Source organism: Schistocerca cancellata, chromosome 3 (assembly GCF_023864275.1).
Source record: "Schistocerca cancellata isolate TAMUIC-IGC-003103 chromosome 3, iqSchCanc2.1, whole genome shotgun sequence".
Lineage (NCBI taxonomy): Eukaryota > Metazoa > Arthropoda > Insecta > Orthoptera > Acrididae > Schistocerca > Schistocerca cancellata.
In genome coordinates this window covers 810,263,264-810,283,207 of record NC_064628.1, presented here as the reverse complement: position 1 = coordinate 810,283,207, position 19,944 = coordinate 810,263,264, and the positions used below count along the sequence as shown (strand labels likewise).

Sequence of the window (19,944 nt, the reverse complement as noted above, 5' to 3'; positions counted from 1 at the left end):
AACCAAGGAGGAGTGTGAGGGAGGAGGTAGGGAAGGCGTATGGTTGTCATATAGATAGGAGCTGCAAACTGTAAGGAGTTTAGTAAGGAAAGACACTCCACTCAGAAAAAAATAACAGAAATGCTGACTTCCTGAGCATATGCAGAAACGATTTAAAGAAACCAAATTTCATCATTTTCACACTTGCAGAGCTGAAGCCTACAGACTGGATTGCAGTGCTAAGTGTGGCATACAGATAATGGTGGTTTCATTTTAAGTTTTGTAAATTATGATGCTGATAATATTGATAGAAATTGTTGCTATTGCAGGTCTTAAATCAACTGCATGACACATGTACTTCTCAAATTTTCAGATGTATGCTTTCTAGATACCACATTTCTCTAAATTGCAGTTTTGTGGGAGTTATTTTAAAATGGTGTACTAAGCAACAATTTAAACACATTATTATATTATCAAAACATTTTACTTGTGTTTTTGCAACCAAATAATTTAGTACTATTACATTAAAACATCAGCAAAAGAGAAACACACACCATCGCACACACAAGCAAGCACACCTCATGCACACATGACCATCAACTTAGCATGTCTTCTTTACGATAAGTATCAATCCACTTTTCCTACATTGTCGATATTCCTACCTGGAGTTTCCATTGATTGGCACTGCTGACAGATTTTCTTCCATCCTACAACCCTGTGATGTTTTTCTTTGTTACTCTTCTCTACAGCATTACTCTCAGTGTATGTTTTTTCTCTACTTTCCTGTGTTTAGTCACTACCTTTCAAGCTGCATCTATTGCTGAGTCACACTGTATCAACAATCGTCTTTTAAAGAAGGCATTCCGGTCTATGATGCTGGAATTGGTGGTCGAGTGTGCATGAGGTGTTCTTGCTTGTGTGTATAAATGATGTGTGTTTCTCTTTTGCTGATTAAGGCTGTTGCCAAAGATTCTATGTAAGTGTCTTTTAATTGTGCCTGTCTGCAACTAATGTACTTCTTTATGCTAAGTAGCAATCTGTCTTTTCCTACATTGTTGATATGTCTACCTGAAGTTTCCATTGTTTGATATTAAAGATGTTGTATTTTTTTACTACTATTATTATTAAAATCATAGGTATCTGTGGTACATTAAAAGTTGAGATGGCAAGTTATACAGGGTGATTCAAGAATCCAACAACATAGGACAATTCTGTTATTTGTGCAGGTACCAGAAAAACAATAGAAGGCAAAATTGTTTGAAATACATTGTTTTAAATCACGAGCTTAATTGTTGTGAAATAAGATTCACCATAGGCTGCTTGAAATAGCAAATTTAACAAAAACTTCAAAACTGCAAACTGAAACAAACACAAACAAATCAGTGCAAATCCATACATTATTAATGACTAAACAACAAAATTGACAATCACTGTACCAAACTCAGGGAGTGGCAAATTGTAACAAATTAATTATGAACTGCCATATCCTGCTACTGCATCGCTTCGACACTACTTCAGGAATTGTTCAAATTGAATGCTGTCCTGCTGGTAGCACATCTGAATACAGTTCATGAAACTCTTGCACACTTCATGTGACACCAAGGATGTTATTGCTGTCTAGGCTCCTCTGATTTTTCTTACAGTGTTTGGGGCCTGTTTGTGTACACTACAGATCTGAGATGGTCCCAGAGAAAAAATTCAAGTGGTATCAGATCTGGTCACCTAGGTGGTCATCCCACTAAACCCCTTTGACCTATCCAACACTCAGGCAAAACTTCATTCAGCAGTTTGTGAGTTGTTCATCCAAACTGCAGTGGCATTCCATCTTGCTGAAAGAAAAACTTGCATCATTTTGCTAGAGGTAGATTATTCAAATAGGGCAGAAGTGCCATCTCAGGATGTTCCCTGTACAGTTCAGCAGTGAGCTTATTGTTAAGAAATATGGGACTGATGAGAACATCACTCCATATGCTACACCACAAATTTAGCCTTGAATCAGTCTGATGATGAGCATCTACGGGAATGTATGGGTTCTCAGTTGCCCACTAAACAACTTTATATGTATTCACTGTTCTGTTCAGATGGAAACAGTACTCGTCACTGAAAGAATATCAGTTTCTAGGTATGGCTGGTGCATTTGTATTTCTGTAAAACACTCACACAACTGCACCCATCTATCTTTGTCACCTTCAGGAAGTTCCTGGAGAAAATGCATGTGATGTGGATGGAAGTTATTTCTGGATAATATTGTGGACATGGATGCTTGACAGATGCCACATTCTTGAGCCACGTTTCTTGTTGACAATGGCGAACTGCCTGTTAACTTAGCCAGTATGCTAAATGTGGTGGCATTATTTGTTGCTGTACGTGACTGCCCAGACCGTCAATCATCATGGATACTGCCTGTTGCCTTGAATGCTCCAGTAAATGACCAATGGTTACATGATATGGGAGTGGTTGATCGGGATGCTGTCCATGATGTTCCTCCGCATCTTCCTCATGTCTTCACCTTGGATAACAACTATTTCCATCATTTCCTGATTTGTGTACTGGGGACATTGTTATTGATTACTGATAAAATGAAAAAAAATACAAATTTAATATTGAGGTCATGATTTAAAACATATGTCCAACAATTTTGCCCTGTATCATTTTTCAGTATCTGCACAAATAACAGAGTCTTGCGACTTTTGAATCACTTGTACATATGGGGTGGGGATAGTATTTGGTGTGGAGAGAGACAATAGGAAATCCCTCCCCCCCTCCACCCAATGACTAAACACTGGATCTGCATCTTAAACTGAGTAACAAATAAGTCTACTATTCCTTTATGTAATAGGAGTGGTAAAATAATTTTAAAAATTAATGTGTCCTTTGTGTAGATTCCTGCGACGTCTAGAGCAGAGCTTGAAGCGACGTGAGTGTCTGGTGAGCCCGTCGGACAGTCTGGATGAAGAGGAGCCTCCACTGTTGCACAAAAGTAGCAGCTATGGACAGTTGCAGGCAAGCGGCCACGGGCACCACCGCAACCGCCGGCTGCGCCGCCAAGGTGGTTTGCTGGTGCCACAACTACGAGTCACCAGTGCCAGTGGTGGGCATAGTAACTGATGTGGTGGGGGCAGACTTAAAACTGCTTATGCACATCACCTAACAGCACATAAGTGATGTGGCAACATATGATTGCACAAATGGTGCCACTGATTGTGGACAGCAGCACCAACCATTTATAAAGCATCTGAAACGACAGTGCAGAGGGAGGATCTCGTGCTATGTTGGGGGTTTCCAGTGCCTCTGAAAGACATAGTAATGATACAGGATGTGTCTCCTGCATATAAGCAGAACATCTCCACCAGCACAAAGCATCACATTGTTGTAATGACACATGGATAGACAATGGCAGACCAGTTATAGAGTAGTGGCATCAGTAATGGACAAAGCTGGAGGTACAGTGACAGGTTACCAGTTCCATAAACAGACAACTTGTGTTCATGATGATGTGGTGACACAAAGCCTGACTGCTAGTGCCAAAGCTCTGTGTCATCAGCATCAGTGGCAGACTGTGGTGGACACAGCAACTGTGGTGGACACAATTGTAACGGACAGAGCAACTGATGTGACAACGTAGGGGAGAGGGTCACTGCACGTCAGCAGCGCCGACTCTCGGTGCGGCAACCACCGTGGCCTACTGGCACACCAGCAACCAGTCGTGTCTGCCAATCTCTATAGAGGAAGACCACCTCATCGACACAGTGCAGATGGTGCCTGAAGTGTTACAATTAGTCCATGGAACTCTTCTCTATTAACAGGTTATGTGTGTGGCAAAATGGCATCACTGCTGCTACTATAAAACTAATCATCAGCATTATTTGCTCTTACTTTGTCAGGCAATGAACTGTGATGTCTTTGGTAAGATGGTCAAACCTTTTACATTTTTATGTAACTTACATCAACAATGCTACAGCTGCAAGCGTTAATATGATACCATTTATTGTATCGGCACAAAAGCAATTGTCATTTAATCATTGCAAATTATGTTTCCACGTGAAAAAGAAGACAGTATTTTTTCTATTCCTTGTTGCATTTCTCTATTAACCTTCTCAGCTTGACAGCACTCTATATAAATACATGTAATCCAACAGGAACATTGCAAACTTCCTGGACCGACTGTCAAAATACATCAGTGGATTGTGTGGTTCGAGCTATCAGCATGGAAAAGAGTGAAAACAGCATAGCGAGAAAAATGTATAAAAACTTTTTCAGGCACTATGTGTCCTACAGTGGTGCTGCTCCTACCTTCATTATTTTCGTAACTCCATTCTGAAGCAATACTGTCGTCTGAGAGAAGTCACAGCATTATTTTTGAAGAAAAAATTATTTTGATATAATTTGCTTGCAACTGTTCTCTGGTACCACAGTTTATGAAGTGAACTCTAAGTTAAGCTAGTAGTGATTACAATAAACCTGTGCACTTCACTGACAATTATAGACTGAGTTTTCTATATCCTATTTCAAAGGAGTTCTGGTCTCTCATGAATAAATACTGTGTTCCTGCACTAAAATACATGGTATGACATCTATCATACCAGTAATTATCCTCGTTAGAGTTATTGCTCACTGGCAACACATTGTGGGTATTTGTGCCTCTCCGCAAAAATCAAAGTATGAGTAGTGCGGACCAGAAAAGAGAGTGGACCAAGCTTGATATGTCTTTCCTTTGTTATCAGTTATACCCAAGTTGTGTTCATGATAATAGTCAACTCCTTTTCCTTTTCATCTGTTCAGGTATATGCTTGAGTCACAGTCAAGCTTAGTACTTTTGCTTGTGAACTTGTTTCTTTTAGAATTTCAGAGTCAGTGTACATCCATATAAACCATTTGCTAGCATTATCAATTCTAGTAGGTGAAACACAGGAACTTCTGCATTACTGAATATCAGTTTTTTTTTCTTCTAATTCTACTGTGATGAGCAATGATAAAAACTAACCTTTATTGTCATTCTCGTTCACTTCATTGATAGCAACTGAATACTTGCACTCTGTACTGTGATCTACATCAGCTTTCTTACACTTTTACCTAAATTCATAGTGATATATACACATTTTCAAACTGTGAGAAGATTATTTGTATAGTTCCATTTTGCCAGAGGCTAAGCAATCAATTGTGGAGTAAGAGAAAAAAAGATTTTTTGAAATATATATATTTAATTTTGTTACAAGATATTTATGCCTTGACAAAAAAGTGAATTATTGTGGTATTAACTCTGCTATAATGATTGTGTTTAAAACTAATGGTCTTGCTTGTCCTGCAGCATATTTCTGCAGTCATAGTTCCTTTGCCAATATTGAGCTGCATCCAGAGAGCAACTTCAAGTGTGTCTGAAACTAGGTATTTTGTGAGTACTATTGTTGTTCTTTGATGTTTTGATCTCATTTTAAGTACTGGTGGCATTCAATATTGGGCTCAGGGACTACTGCTCATTAGCGGAGAACACCAAAGCTGTGGATTATTTGAATACTTGACACTGTTATTAATCAGGAACTTTGTCCAGTTAAAAATTTCATTTTTATCATGTATTGTTTCATATTTACTAAGTATACTGGATGTCAAATTCATTTACAACATATTTATGTAATAGTATCATGGATTCAGTATGAATTTCATGGATATACTGTATAAGGAATATGATCACTATAATCCATTACATCATTGTCTTTTTTGTTCTGTTTATAAATTATGCTCTCAAGATATCAGTCCAGCTGAACTTCAGAAACTAGTCATTTGAGGATAACAAATTTTTATAATAATAAAAATTGTTGTACAGATCTCATTCATTTCATCCCAGTTAAAAAAATTATGTGCTCCTTTGGTGCCATGCAGTCTAATGATTTCTTACATTTTTCTTGAATATTGTATTACTTAATGCCAGAAACTGCTATCTGTTTCTTTACAAAACTTATTTTTGTTATTTCTTGAACTGAGCAGTTCCAAAAAAGCAAGAGATTAATTTTTGAAATGTTCTCTCGCAAATTAACATGTGTTTGGTGAAGTCCTCAATTACATATATGAAAGATATGCTAAAAGCAGATCATCTGAGCAAAGGTAATTTCTTTGAGATAAATAAATTCAAAAAATTAAACAAAAATTAAAACGTGCATAAATATTCAATTTCCGAATAATTATGACCCTAGGAAAATCACGTATAAATAACTAATAAAACTGAAAACATGGTAACTAATTAATTTTGTTTTTACAGATCAGGATGCTTATTCATCATGTTTAAATTTTGCTAAAATACAAACCTTTAAAGATTGCCGGGAGAAAACTGTTGACTGTAGTGAGGTGCAATTCAATCTTGTTCTTAACTACGACTTGTATGTAAGCTACTGCAAGTTCCATTTTGATAGAAAGTGTTATTGTATGCTGTGCTAAAGTACTTGTGATTTTCTGTAGATAAATATTCATAATTCATCACTTACATAATAGACCACTGTACTTCCCTCTACTCTCTCAATTCATTTTCCAGTCTCTACATCCCATTTCATGAAAACATTTAGGTCATTGTATTCTTTTTCCAGAAGGCATAGAATCTTACATTTTATTTCAGATTTAGACTTTCATCTCATTCATAAACTGACAAACATGTGCAGCCTTTAGATGGAAGGATTTCTGATATAAGAACCCAGCTGTCATACTCATGAGAGCAGTTGAGATAGATATTTCTTCAAATTGGCTCTAATTTTCTCTTATTATTATATGGTAGGCAGAAACTAATATGCTATTTTTATGAAAATTGTACAAAGTCACTTTAAAATAGCTATAAATCTTCTAGATAGGCTGATAGAAAGTTTTTATCTTGCTCTAGTGCATTGTGATTTGTCAGGCACACAATTGTGAAAAATATTCATCATTAATCTATCATCTACTAATTAATACGGGTAGCAACATTATCAGTAATAATGGTTACAATATTATACATAGTAATCAATTACACTTACGTAATTGAAGACTACGAAGAAAATTTCAAAAACAGGAGCAGAGAAAAGGTACCTTTGTTCTTCACTGTGACGGTCTGAACAATCATATAGCAGGTGCTGATTCAAAATGATCTGTGATAAAAAGCACAACATGAGTTCACACATTATTAACCTTGTTGCTAATAAGTTATAGGCAGAGTAAATATTAATCTGCCTTCATCCTTGTTATGGAATATGTTGATGAAATTCTACACTAATTTCAAACAAGAAAAATGTTCCACAAGTGCTAAGATTTCCCATAAATCCTAAATATTTGAAGAGAAATATGCACCGTGCCAGGCTACGGAACAGTATACTTTGAAATCTCTATTGCAGCAATACTTCCGTGTGGACAGATTTTTAAGATTTTTGTAAATTCAGATATAAATATATTTATCTTATCAGTGAAAATAATGTTCAGCACATACTGCATTCATAAAAGTTTCATAAACTCATCCTCTTGTTATGCACATTATTCAGATGTAATGACATTTGTAAAAGCCATAAAATTTCTTCAGTTTCTCATTCTTGGTGTAACAATAATAAATTTGCAGCTGTAAATAATTGTTGTTAATAATATCTGTTTTATATCTATTCATTTGCTCTGAGAAAAATGTTCTGTATTTTACTCAGAAATAATTTTTGCTTATTTTATGAACAAAGACATAACAAACAATTTTTGATCATCATACTAAATCTTTCAATTTGTCCTGTTTTTATAATAAATAAATGCAAGAATTACATGTATTTCATGCTAAAATTGTGTAAAAGTCATATGTTTTTCACCTCGTTATCCAGTCACTCTGTTATTTGATTATTGATTATTTGAACTTTGTATCATCATCATCATCATAAGCCAAGAACTATTTCATATTGTACACTGGTTACTATACTACTAGTAAAATTCCAACACATTTGAAACAAAATAACGCTATGTTCCGCCTAAGCGATTTTGCTATCGCAACAATTATTTCATTGCTTTGTCACTGCTACAGCTCAAAAATTACATAATCTCCAGGGCTGAATAGAAACAGAATAAAGTTACAAAGGATAAGGAATGACTGAAAGTTCTCAAATGTGCTTTATTATATAAAGACACCCTGTTCTAAAAGAGTAGTTGTTTTCACAGAGAATTGCAATTCAAATTCTATGATATTTACATTGTGAAATAGTAATTATTGGAAGAAGCTGATGTGTAGAACATTCGAAAACCCATAACCAAGATTCAAAAATGTTTATGAGCATTCAGACATTATCATCTTTCAGAGCTAACAAACAAAACACGTACAGACACACAAATGGCTGTGTTGTGCAAGTTGACTACATTGTCCTGGTGCAGTAGCCATTCCTTAGTCTATAATTTATGTACCACCCAGGATTTTCTAGTATCATGTTAAAACTGTAATTACTGAAGAAAGTGACAAAGTAGTTAGGTACTGGACTAATATTTCAGAAGACAGCAGATCCCTCTCCAGTCAGCCTGAGGTGTTCTGTGATTTTTCGATGTCCCTTTAGGTGAATGTCAGAATGGTGCCTTTCAAAGGCTGATTTCCATCCCTATCTGTGCTTGTACTCTGTCTTTAATGATTTTTGTCAACAGAATGTGTAATAACAATCTTACTTTCCTTTTTATAAAAATTACAATTATTATTACACTGATGCTATTAACATATTTATGAGTTTTAAATGTATTAAAATGAGTCCATTCTTACAGTGGCACATGAAAATTATAATCGGGAGAATGTACAGATTGTTTCAAACCTTTAGGGTTAAAATTATACAGATGGCAGATGATCTCAAACTGAGTTTTTTAAGATGATCAGAAATGAACAACTGAAGGGGTGAAGGTCCTGAATGAGTTAAGTGTGTGAAATTTCTGGAAACTGGATATGTTTCAAGTTAATAAGAAACAACTACCTGTTGCATTGACACTGATGGCTTTAACTTGAAAAATAATATACAATTGTCTGACATGGGGACTGTACAAACTTCCCATCACTGATTTGATATATACTGACAAGACGTGTAGGTAACGCTTAAGACGTCAACATGTGTAAAGATGAAGACACAACTCTCAACTGTTTTTGAGGAACTCCAGTTTGACAATTTTAGGCATACTCATGTAGTTTTGTTCAAATGGCTCTGAGCACTATGGGACTTAACATCTATGGTCATCAGTCTCCTAGAACTTAGAACTACTTAAACCTAACTAACCTAAGGTCATCACACAACACCCAGTCATCACGAGGCAGGGAGAATCCCTTACCCCGCCGGGGCTCATGTACTTTGTAGGGTCACAAGTGTCCAAGGAGTCCACAACCTAGTAAGCAAGCACTTAGTTCCATAAGCGCAGTCGCTGGATCGAAACTCAGTGCTGGTACCAGATGCTTTCTTTTTTTTGTGAGCTATCTGCACCACTATTCCGTGATACATTTAAATGTGTGTGGTATGCCATGAAATTGTGTGAAGACCGAGAACTGTTCATGAATGTAAACCAAGTTTGTTTTGCAACAAACGCATTGAAAAAATTCATCATGCGCTACACATGCTATACACCACAATACAGGGTGAGTCACTAACTATTGCCACCAAGAATAACTCCGAAAGTATGATAGGTGCTGAAAAGTTTATGGAACAAAAGTTGCATGGGACAACGGAGGCCATAATATTACGTTTGTTTTTTGTTGCTAGGTGGGGTCGCGCCAGAGATATGGAGGTCAACTTTGTTTTTCTAAATGGGCAGCTATAATTTGGTACTTATTTTCTGATAGTGGCTATTGAGACAAATTCAATTATGTGTAACAGTAAGGTCTTCGAAAGTCAAAAAGATGGCATGATTGTCCATTTACAGAAGGTGTTCGAAGTGATGACAATTGGTATCAATGCAGTGCTGCAATATTCTTATCATGGATTGAATGGTATTCCTTATTACATCAGTGCTTAATGAAGCACATACTCTGACAATTGTCTCTTGCATATCTTCAGATGTAGTTGGAATGTCTTTATAAACAATGTGTTTTATGGATCCCCACAAGAAAAAATCCAGAGGCATCAAGTCTCACGAACAAGCCGACCTCAACGCATCTCCTCCACATCCAATCCAACAATTTATTGTGGTGTACTTCCTACCATTAAGATTTCCTTCAATGAAATAGGGGTCTATAATTCTGTCCTGCAGAATCCCACACCATACATTCTCCGACAATGGTTTTTGGTGTGCAACTTGCCGCAGCCAACATGGATTTTCAGTTGCCGAATAATGCATGTTATGCAAGTTAACACTTCCATGGTTCATGAATGTAGCCTCCTCAGTAAATAAAATCAAATTAATAAATGTGTCATCCCTCTAAATCTGAAGTTGAGCCCATTGGCAGAATTCAGTGGGATGCATACAATCCATACCAATTAATTCTTGGTGGAGACTGATATGGTAAGGATGATATTTATCGTGATGCAGAACACAAACAACACTACTTTGGCTCATGCCAGATTCCCTTGCAGTTTGACGTGAACTAACACAAGGATCTCGAACCACAGTGGCAAGAGTACAATTTCCGTTTCCACGTTAGTAACTTCCATTTGCCGGATATGTTTCCCATGTGTTAAAGACCCAGTTGTTCTCAGTTTATCATACACATATTTAAATTTACGACGTGTAGTGTCAGTACAATGAGGATATCTTTCAGTGTGTAAGTCTCAAGCTCTCACTGAATTTCATTGGCATTTCCATAAATGAGAAGCATATTGACTTGTTCTTCGAAGGAATACATCATTCACATTCGCTTGATTTGACAATACTAGTCTTACCGTTCCTGTTAGTGTTATATTGTGAAACCATCGAATGGTGTTTACATGTCAGTGGCACGTTAGATGGAAACGCACCATTCAGCGAATATTTACTGTTTGCATGATATACAAGAGAGAATTGTCAGAGTATGTGCTTTGATAAGTGCTGAAGTGATAAGGAATACCACTCAATCCATGATAAGAAGATTGCAGCACTGGACTGATACCAATGGTCATCACTTTGAACACCTTCTGTAAATGGATGTTCATGCCACCTTTTTGACCTTCAGGGACCTTATTGATACACATCATTGGATTCATCTTGATAGCCACTATCAGAAAATAAGTACCAAACTATAGCATCCACTTTAAAGAAACAAAGTTGATCATATCTCTGACATGACCCCACGTAGCAACAAAAAACCTATGTCATATTATGGCCCCTGTTATCCCATGCAACATTTGTGCCACAAACTTTTCAGATACTATCATACTTTTGGAGTTATTCTAAGTAGCAATAGTTAGTGACTCACCCTGTATAATATAAATAAAATGACTGTACTGATGTGATTGAAATTTATTGTGCATCATTGTCTTATTTATAATACTGTTAAGACAATTTTTGTATATTTTATGAACATAAATATCAGGTACATAATAACTGAATCATTTAATACTGGTAATTTGTACAATCATAATAAATCCATTGTTAGAATTACGTGACAATAAAAAAAAAAGGTACCTGTGGCCATATTTGACCTAGAAACTTCACCCTTATTAAACTAATTGCTTATTCATTCGTCTGCAGATTCCTGGAATACTAGTGGCCCTACAAAGTATATAAGGATGATATTACTTTTATTGTTTACTCAGTAAATGTCTGAAGATGGCCTTGTAAGCCAAAAACCAGTTAACAATAAAAGTAATATTGTAGAATAAAAGCAAACTGGTGCTTTTTATTTATTATAATGTTTTTCTACCAAGAACTGATGGAAAATTCTGTTAATATATAAGGATGCTTGAAATTTTCATACTCTACATTCTCAAAATTGGTTTACATATGTTGAAGTTCTAGTCATGCCCAGCAAACCCTCTCAGTATGAATCAAATCAATGAGGGGAAGTTCATATGGTCTCCTTTGTGAATATACTTTGCTTAACGCAACCCTTTGTGAGATGAGTCCATGTGGGAGCTTCTCTTTGTTTACACATCATGATTGGTTGTCAGGGATGAGACATTAATCATTACATACCCTTCCAGATGTGTAGTTAATTTATGAGGCTGCAGAATAAATGCTGGACAAATGTACCAGGTTAAGTTTAGCAACAATCATCAATCTGATTAAGAAATTTATTCTGCCAGACAGAAACCATGTCATTCAAGCCACAGAGAGTTTGCCAAGAATCTTAACAAAGAATTGTTTGTACAGCAGAACTGGAGTAGAAGGTGCTGAAACATGTCTGATAAGATTCACCAATGTCAACTAACCTGTGAAGTGTACACTTCAAAGAATGCAATATGGTGCGTACTGGTTGAGCATCAGCTACACCCAAATAATAAACAAAGTGTCCAGCTAATGGGACCAAGAACTACTGTAGTGCTGTTCTTTCCACAGCTAGGTCTGTTTCAATTGTGATGATGTTTTCAACTGTCTGTAATGGAATTGTACAAGATCAACTAACAGAACCTTTTGTCTCACTGTTGGGACAGGTGGCGGCTATAGATCTGGCCTGGCAGTTTTTACACTGACAACCAGCAAATCGGACCTGGCTTCCATCTCATGCTGTGCTCTGTTTTCAATGTTCTTAGTTTATTCATTTGCTTGCACCAATCATGTTGTGTTTCACTCCTTGCTTGTCTCTACGTGATGTTTGGACTCTCTGCTCACCCATAGATTGAATTATACATCAAGATTTGTTCCCTCTTCATGGGTTCAGTTCCTCTGTTTGTTGTCAAGCCACTATTGGCTAGTATAGCTGTATTTTCTGCCATCAGTGATGGTTTGACTGTTTTGTCACACACATACAGATACAAAATAACCTTAATTTATTGTGGCCACGCTGGCTAAGTCTAGGAACTGTGACTGTGTGGAATAATTATTTGTATTTTTCTGCTACCTCTTGCATTGTGACTGCTAACATGGAAATACAAATAATAACAGAACTTTGTTTGCTAACATCCCATTTTAATCACGCATGCTACCTAGTGTTCATTCAAGATGTCCTGCCACAAGTGTTGGTGACTGTACTTCTCATATACCACAAGAATATGTGTTTCAACATGACAGTTCACCCCTCTACTTTGATATTAATGTCTGTTTACACCTAAACAAAAGATAACCACATCCTTGGATTAGAGAGGGAGGTCTTGTCCAGTGAATAGCACAGTTGAGGAGAGTTTTTCAAAAGCCAATAAATACTGTTTTCCAAAATTTAGATTTTTGTAGTTGCAAATCAAGCTTGTTGCCACACATGAATTCTTGAAACAGTTTCACCAAAAGCTGATATTTGCTGTTGTTATAAGGTGGTGCAATCTACAAGTTTTTGCAAACCTCGATATTTTCTCTCAGCCATTTAAAGCAAAAATCAATAAATGCAAACTGTGCTTTGCTTCTGAGTGGTGTTAATGGAGAATAACAATACAGGACATCATTGTGAAAGATTTTTATGCAAACTTTAGCCAAGTACTAGTTGCCAGTACCAACAACTGAGATAATTTAGAGGTTGCACAACAACATTAGCTCTCGGTTATTGCTCAGTTCAAGCCAGCTTTGTCAGGGAAAACAAATATCAGAAAAGAAGACAAAGGGAAGAATAAAGTAGAGCATAGGGAAAAAAGGTGGCAGTACCTGCACATGCCGCAACATTTCAAGCCTCATAGGGGATGTCCAAAGGCAGGCTCTCAAAAGGAACAAGATCTGAATAAAAATAATCAATTGATAACAAACCATATGAGGCACAAACTTCATACAAAAAAAGCTTTATTCAATAATGGAGGAGGAAAATCCAAATGTGGTTAGAGTATGTTTTGATATAATACAAAATCAGTCGATGCCAGAGCTCTCTGTTGGTGAAGTATTCTACTCAAGACAGGTTTGGCTATACAATTTGTGCATTATGATTCATTCCAGGTCACAGAAAAGAGAAAGGACTGCTTTTTAAGCTTGGCTTCAAACCAAAGGACCAAAAGTACACAGCCAAGTAGCCTCCACTCCGTTGGATTTTCTAGAAACCTTGAGGCATCCCAGCAACAAAATTTATTTTTTGATTCCTGTACCAGTCTAAATAAAAATACAGTATTGATGTGCACGCTAATGGCCTTTGTGTAAAAAAGCAGAAAATTTAATAAGCTTGTGCATTACTTCCCTATTCGTGTTGACAACTATAATCGTGGCAAAGTGTTTGATACAGAGGATAAAGACTACCAGAAAAAGGAAGATATTCTTTCACTGACCAAATACTGTAATGTGCTGGATCAACATAGCATCACCAAAATACTAAATAAAGATTAGGTTGCAGAGGATCTCAAGTCCAGCACACTGAAAGCCCTACAATCTAAGATGCCTTTCAAAAGTAAGTTCTCAGCAAGTGAAGGCTTACAAAAAGTCTAAGAAGAAAGTATTCTTATCAGTATCAGACACTTATAATGGAAACCCTATAGAGGCTGTAGTACAGAAATCCATAAACTGCAGCTAGGGTGTGATGAAAGCTGCTACCTTGAAAAAGAAGAACATTGTCAGCAAGGGAAAAAAGTATGTCTTAAAACTTATCAGGTATTTTAACATACCAGAAGGAGCAGAAGAGTTTTAGAAGGACACTGTTGAAAATTATCACTAGATTTTTAGTTTAGTATTGTTGCAGCCAGTATTTTGCATTGTATTTCAGTAGCATTTGTTGCTATCATGCACTTCTGCTTGTCAATCATTTATGGAGAGCTATGATTCCAAAGAATCATATTGTAGTACTATATTGCATTCCTATGCAAAATGAACTATAAAGTAGCTTTGCAACTAATGTAAAAGATAAAAAACAAATGAAAAAATCAGTTTGAATGTCTACACTAACAAAACATTTAACTTCCATCTTCACTTGTTTATCAACTTTTGAAAAAAAACTTGGAAACTTTGTCCATCCATTCTGAAATAAACAATGAAAATTTTGGAAAATTCAAACTGTCAATTGCAATTGTGCCTACAAAAGCTGTGTGTAAATGTTATGTTGTTTATGTAATTAGTATTTCAGTATGATATGTGAAAGACATGTTACCACAAAAATTTACTTTTTTCATTAATCGAGTTTTGAAAAAATACTCCCCAATTCTGGATCTTACTCCTATAAATCAGAACTATACAGCTACATTAACTCATTATTGTATGAAACCCCAGAAGAAACTGAAAAGGAACTGATTGGCAGGATCCTGTCTGCCTATGTTGTACAACAAACTACAGAGGTATTTGAGAAAGTGCTGAAACAATTTATGTGCCACTATTATATAGGCCGTGAGATTAGCAGTCATCACTTTGATCACTTGCTATGACCTCAGTTTTTTGCCATGAGAGATTTGTTGTTTATATCCCTAAACAAAATATCCTCTTGCAACCATTAGTTTCTATCCAAAAAAGCTAATGTTCATTTGAAACCATTAGTTTCTTATTTCAAAGAACTCGTTTTAGGTTCCTCTCACATCTGTTTCATTTTGACCTTAAAGGACAAACCTTACCAGTATTTCATTTTTTTGTGAGTTTTTACTTCACATAAGATCAAAACTACATGAAGAAAATCAATTTCTGCTATGTTTCATACCAAAAGTGGCCTCATATTTAACTTCTTATTAATAGCACATTAAATTTTTTTAAAAAAGAAAAAAAAATATTTTATCACATCTAAAAATTAAAAAGTGAGTTGTACATAACAAATAATATGCTAATAAAAAAATTAATTGTTGAAAATGTAATGTAATTGGATAGATAGTAAAATCTACTCTCCAAGCAGCAGCAGGCGAACACAAACATAAAAAAGAAAGGTACTAGTCAAACCAATTTTCAGAGCCAGTGGCTCCTTCTTCTGGCAGAAAGGTTGAAGGAGAAGGAAGAGGGATGAAGGAAAAGGACTGGAGAGGCTTAGGAAAAGAGGTAGAGTTTAAAAAAAGTCACCCATAATCCTAAGTCAGGGGAGACTTACCACATGGGATGAGATGGAAAGACTGAGTATTGGAGACTGCACTAGACGAGATTTGAAAACCTGAGAGCTTAAGGGTAGTTGGAATGCCCTATCCTGACAATGTTAAATTTAGTGACTTGGCTTCCCTGTATTTCAGGAACCACTGTAGCCACTGACATGAAACTTTTACAGGACATTAAACTGTATGTTCTCAGTCTACTGAAGTACAATAATTGCTTTTCAGCCACTGCTTTTGGAAATACAATTTTTTAATTACACGGTTAAAATGTTGTGTACTTTTTTTGTATGTTAACCTAAATAATTTTAATTATGCCTAACATTATGTTCTTCTTTTAGTTTAGTAGACTCAGGATATGTATGTTATTACTCTATGAAAAACTCGAAGTGGTTTCTGAGATTTAGGGCAAAATGCAACAGAAAATGTAAATTTTCAGGAATGGCTTCTAAAGTTTCAAAAGACTGTAACTCAATATATGCTTAATTTTTTATTTTTAGTCACTCAGAAGCACCCTGGACCATACTGCATATCATCCTCTTGATATTTTGCCAAGTTTTTTCTTCTTTTCTTCTTTCTGGACTCCTTAGTGGCCAACTGTGCTGCATGCTATTCTTTATAAATGCAAACCTTGTCCATCCGATCAATTTTTCTGATGCAGTTTGATCCAGGATGAATTTCCATGTGCTGTAGCACTTTCACCCTGCCAATGTTGCCATCATTAAAAGCAATAACAGCATCACTGACCCCCCACTTTAGTGTCTTCATTCCAACAAAAACATTTTTTGGTAAGCGAGTCCATATAAGATTACTGAATGACTCATTGAGATTTTGAGTTCGACCATGCAGACGCTTCTTCAGTAATTCAGGATTTTCCAGGTCTCTGTAAATAGGTTCTATGATATCCATGACTGCTGCTGGGTTGGAATGTTTATGACTGTATGAACTGTTTGAGTACTGGGCATTGTAGCAATTGTGCCTTGAATTAGGTCCAGGAGGGCAAAGGTGGTTTACTGGTTTTACATCAGTTCACAGTCTGTGGAAGAAGGTAGCCCATACTGCCTACCTCATTTTCAACAAATCCTCAGTATTGTTTCTAATGGCCATCCCATAATACTGCTGCATGAATCATTTTGTCTGTCAGCCTGCCTCAGCCTGTTTTACCATCAGAAAGTTTCTTGTCTCTTAAACTTTGTTTCAACTTCCTCAACATGCTGCCCATCCTCTTCTGGACATGACCAATGCAAACACGAATGGTAATTTAACCTTTGTAACACAGCAATCCACAGCCTTCTGCATAAAAATTACTGATTTTATTAGATCTTGAAGTAATTCAAGTAAAAATTTCAACATTTTCACTTGGCGTAGATTACATTTAAAAAAATAAAATAAAATACTTCCCATGTGAGTTTATAAGTGATATATACATCATTTTATTTGGAAAATTGCAAATTTTATAATGAGATAAAAATCAGAAAATGTGGAAAAAAATTCTGTTCTAATTCCCTTTAAATGTGGAAGACAGGGTGATATGAAGGCAGATATCACTGCTCTTATTAGCTTATGCATGATGTTTCAGCAGTAATCTCTGTCTTGCAGATTACCTTATCTTCTACCACTAAGCTCTCAGGTTTTCAAATCTCATCCAGTGCAGTCCCTAACAATCAATCTTTCCTCCTCATCTCATCTCGAACATCTCCCCTGACCCAGGGTTCTGGGTGACTTTTTTGAACTCTACCCTTTTACTAACCCTCTTCAGTCCTTTTCCTTTAACCCTGTTCCTTCCCCTTCGACCCTTCTGCCAGAAGCACTCACTGGCTCCAAAAGCTTGCATGAGTAATACTTTTTTTATATGTATGTGTGTGTTCTTCTGCCACCACATGGCTAGTAGAGTTTTTATCCATCCAATTATATTAAATAATATAGTGAATTGCGAGCAGGTATTGCCTCTCCATTTCCATTATTAATTCTTATTCTTTTTCCATTATTGTCTGTTTAATGTATCTTAGTGGTAATGTGGAAAATAGTAGCCATTCAATTAAAAATGGCAGGAAGGAAGGTCAGAACTCAAAATCCTATTATCACCACGGATGTTTCAAACTACAGTAATATTCACCAAAGTGCATGGAAGCAACATGGATGGAATTCAGAAAGTAGACAACAATGATGTGCAGGTAACCCTTCAAGATGTATAACTAAGGATTGAATAAATTATCATGCTTGCAGCTAGAATTGTAAAAATAAGTTAGAGAACTCATGTGTAACTGGAATATTTAACTGGTGATGATGATGATGAAGATGAGGACCCATACTCCGAGAAGTGTAGGGGACGATGCGGGAGATCCACATCGCCGACTGGTATTGGCATAACTGGCGTTGGCATAGTAATGTGGTTAGTAGGCCAGTCTGAAGCAGAAGAAGAACAAGAAAATACCCAAGTAAAATGAAAATTGTCACTAGTTAAACAACATAATATCAAGAACCTATCTAGAGGCACTGAATAGAGATCAAATTGAGATCAGTTTCTGGCAGAATTAAAATTTTGAACACTTTGTATTGTGAATAACTTCATCAATTGTCGCTTTTCTGTGTAGCCAAGTAATTTTGTGTGCATTTTTCACAATATTGGTTCACCTTACAATTGTTGCAAACAATTTGATTACCTAGTAAAAGGAAAATGAAACAAATCATTATAACAAATATCAGTCATATGACAAAACTAGGGTGGCTGTGTCACTACTAAATCATTGACACATCAGTTCCATCAATATCAACATGAAGGAGAGCTCCAGAGATGTGGAAGACGCAAGTTGTGTATTAACAAGCAGACACATGCAGTGCTGGCTACATCTGTAAAGAATACTTATTATTAGTAGTTTTACACAATTATAATTATGAGTATTACTTCAAGTTCATTTTATATATGTCTGTTAGGGAAAAATACAGCCATTTTGAAAATACAAACACTACTACTCCTCTGATATTACTCAGTTGCTGTTTTTATCTAGTATTTCAAACAATGCATTTCCTTTACACAGACCACAAGCAGCTGTTTTTATACTGACAAAGATTACAGCTGTTTAATACAAACACTAGAGCTATATGAATTTACAAATTCCAAATAGAAAAAAAGTCTCTAATGAGGTATTCTTACACTTTTTTAAATCTCTTTCTTTACTCTCTTAATGTCCTGTCTGATGTCTTCCGGCAAGTTAATATGTACTTTTGCAGCAAAGTATAAAACTCAATTCTGAATCTGGAAGGCTATATTAGTGGTGATTTCAAACTTTTTGCATATGATGCTGTTATCTATAATGAAGCACTGTCTAAAAAAGAAGCTTGACAAATATCCAGTAAGAATGTGATTATACTTCAAGGAGATTCAAAGACTGACAACTTGTTTTAAATATTTGGAAATGTAAAACTGTAAACTGAAAACTCAGAAAAGTAGTATCCTATGACTACAACATCAATCAGTTATAACTGGAATCAGTCAGCTCTACTAATACTAGGTGCAACAATTCATAGGAACAGGAAATGGAATGATCACGTAGGCTTGCTGATAGGTGAGGCATGTGGTATACTGTGGCTCATTGGCAAGATATTGGGAAACTGCAGTCAGTCTACAAAGGAGACTGCTTACAAGTTATATGTATCCTTCAAAAATAATTAATTAATTAATTTTAAAAATTTTCATTTCCAGGTTTGGGATTTATAGGTGTGACTTCTAGCTGCTTGGTTCACTGAATGAGAAATTCTTCCTTTCTTCTACTGAGTTGTTTCCTCTCATAACCCACTTGTCCATCTACATTTTCTTTGTTGTAGGGAATGCTTGTTGTATGGCAAAAGGTGTCAGCACTGTATGTAGTAAAACATACCCTGTACACCTGCTTTAAATGAATGCGACCTAAACTGTAAAATCTCGCAGCTGTTACATGTCACATGCTCCAAGTAAACAGTTGCACTGTATGGCTCATGGATATGTAGGGGT

The 19,944-nt window shown here is 36.0% G+C and overlaps 1 protein-coding gene across 1 annotated transcript in view; it reads left to right on the top strand.

Moving 5' to 3' along the window:
• Window positions 1–7,569, top strand: part of LOC126176587 (uncharacterized) — a 541,845-nt gene extending 534,276 nt beyond the window's left edge. The window contains exon 33 of the mRNA XM_049923748.1: window positions 2,862–7,569. Within this exon, the coding sequence (XP_049779705.1) occupies window positions 2,862–3,087 (226 nt within the window). The 3' untranslated portion in view covers window positions 3,088–7,569. The remainder of the gene's footprint in view (window positions 1–2,861) is intronic.
• The last annotated feature ends 12,375 nt before the right edge of the window (window positions 7,570–19,944 follow it).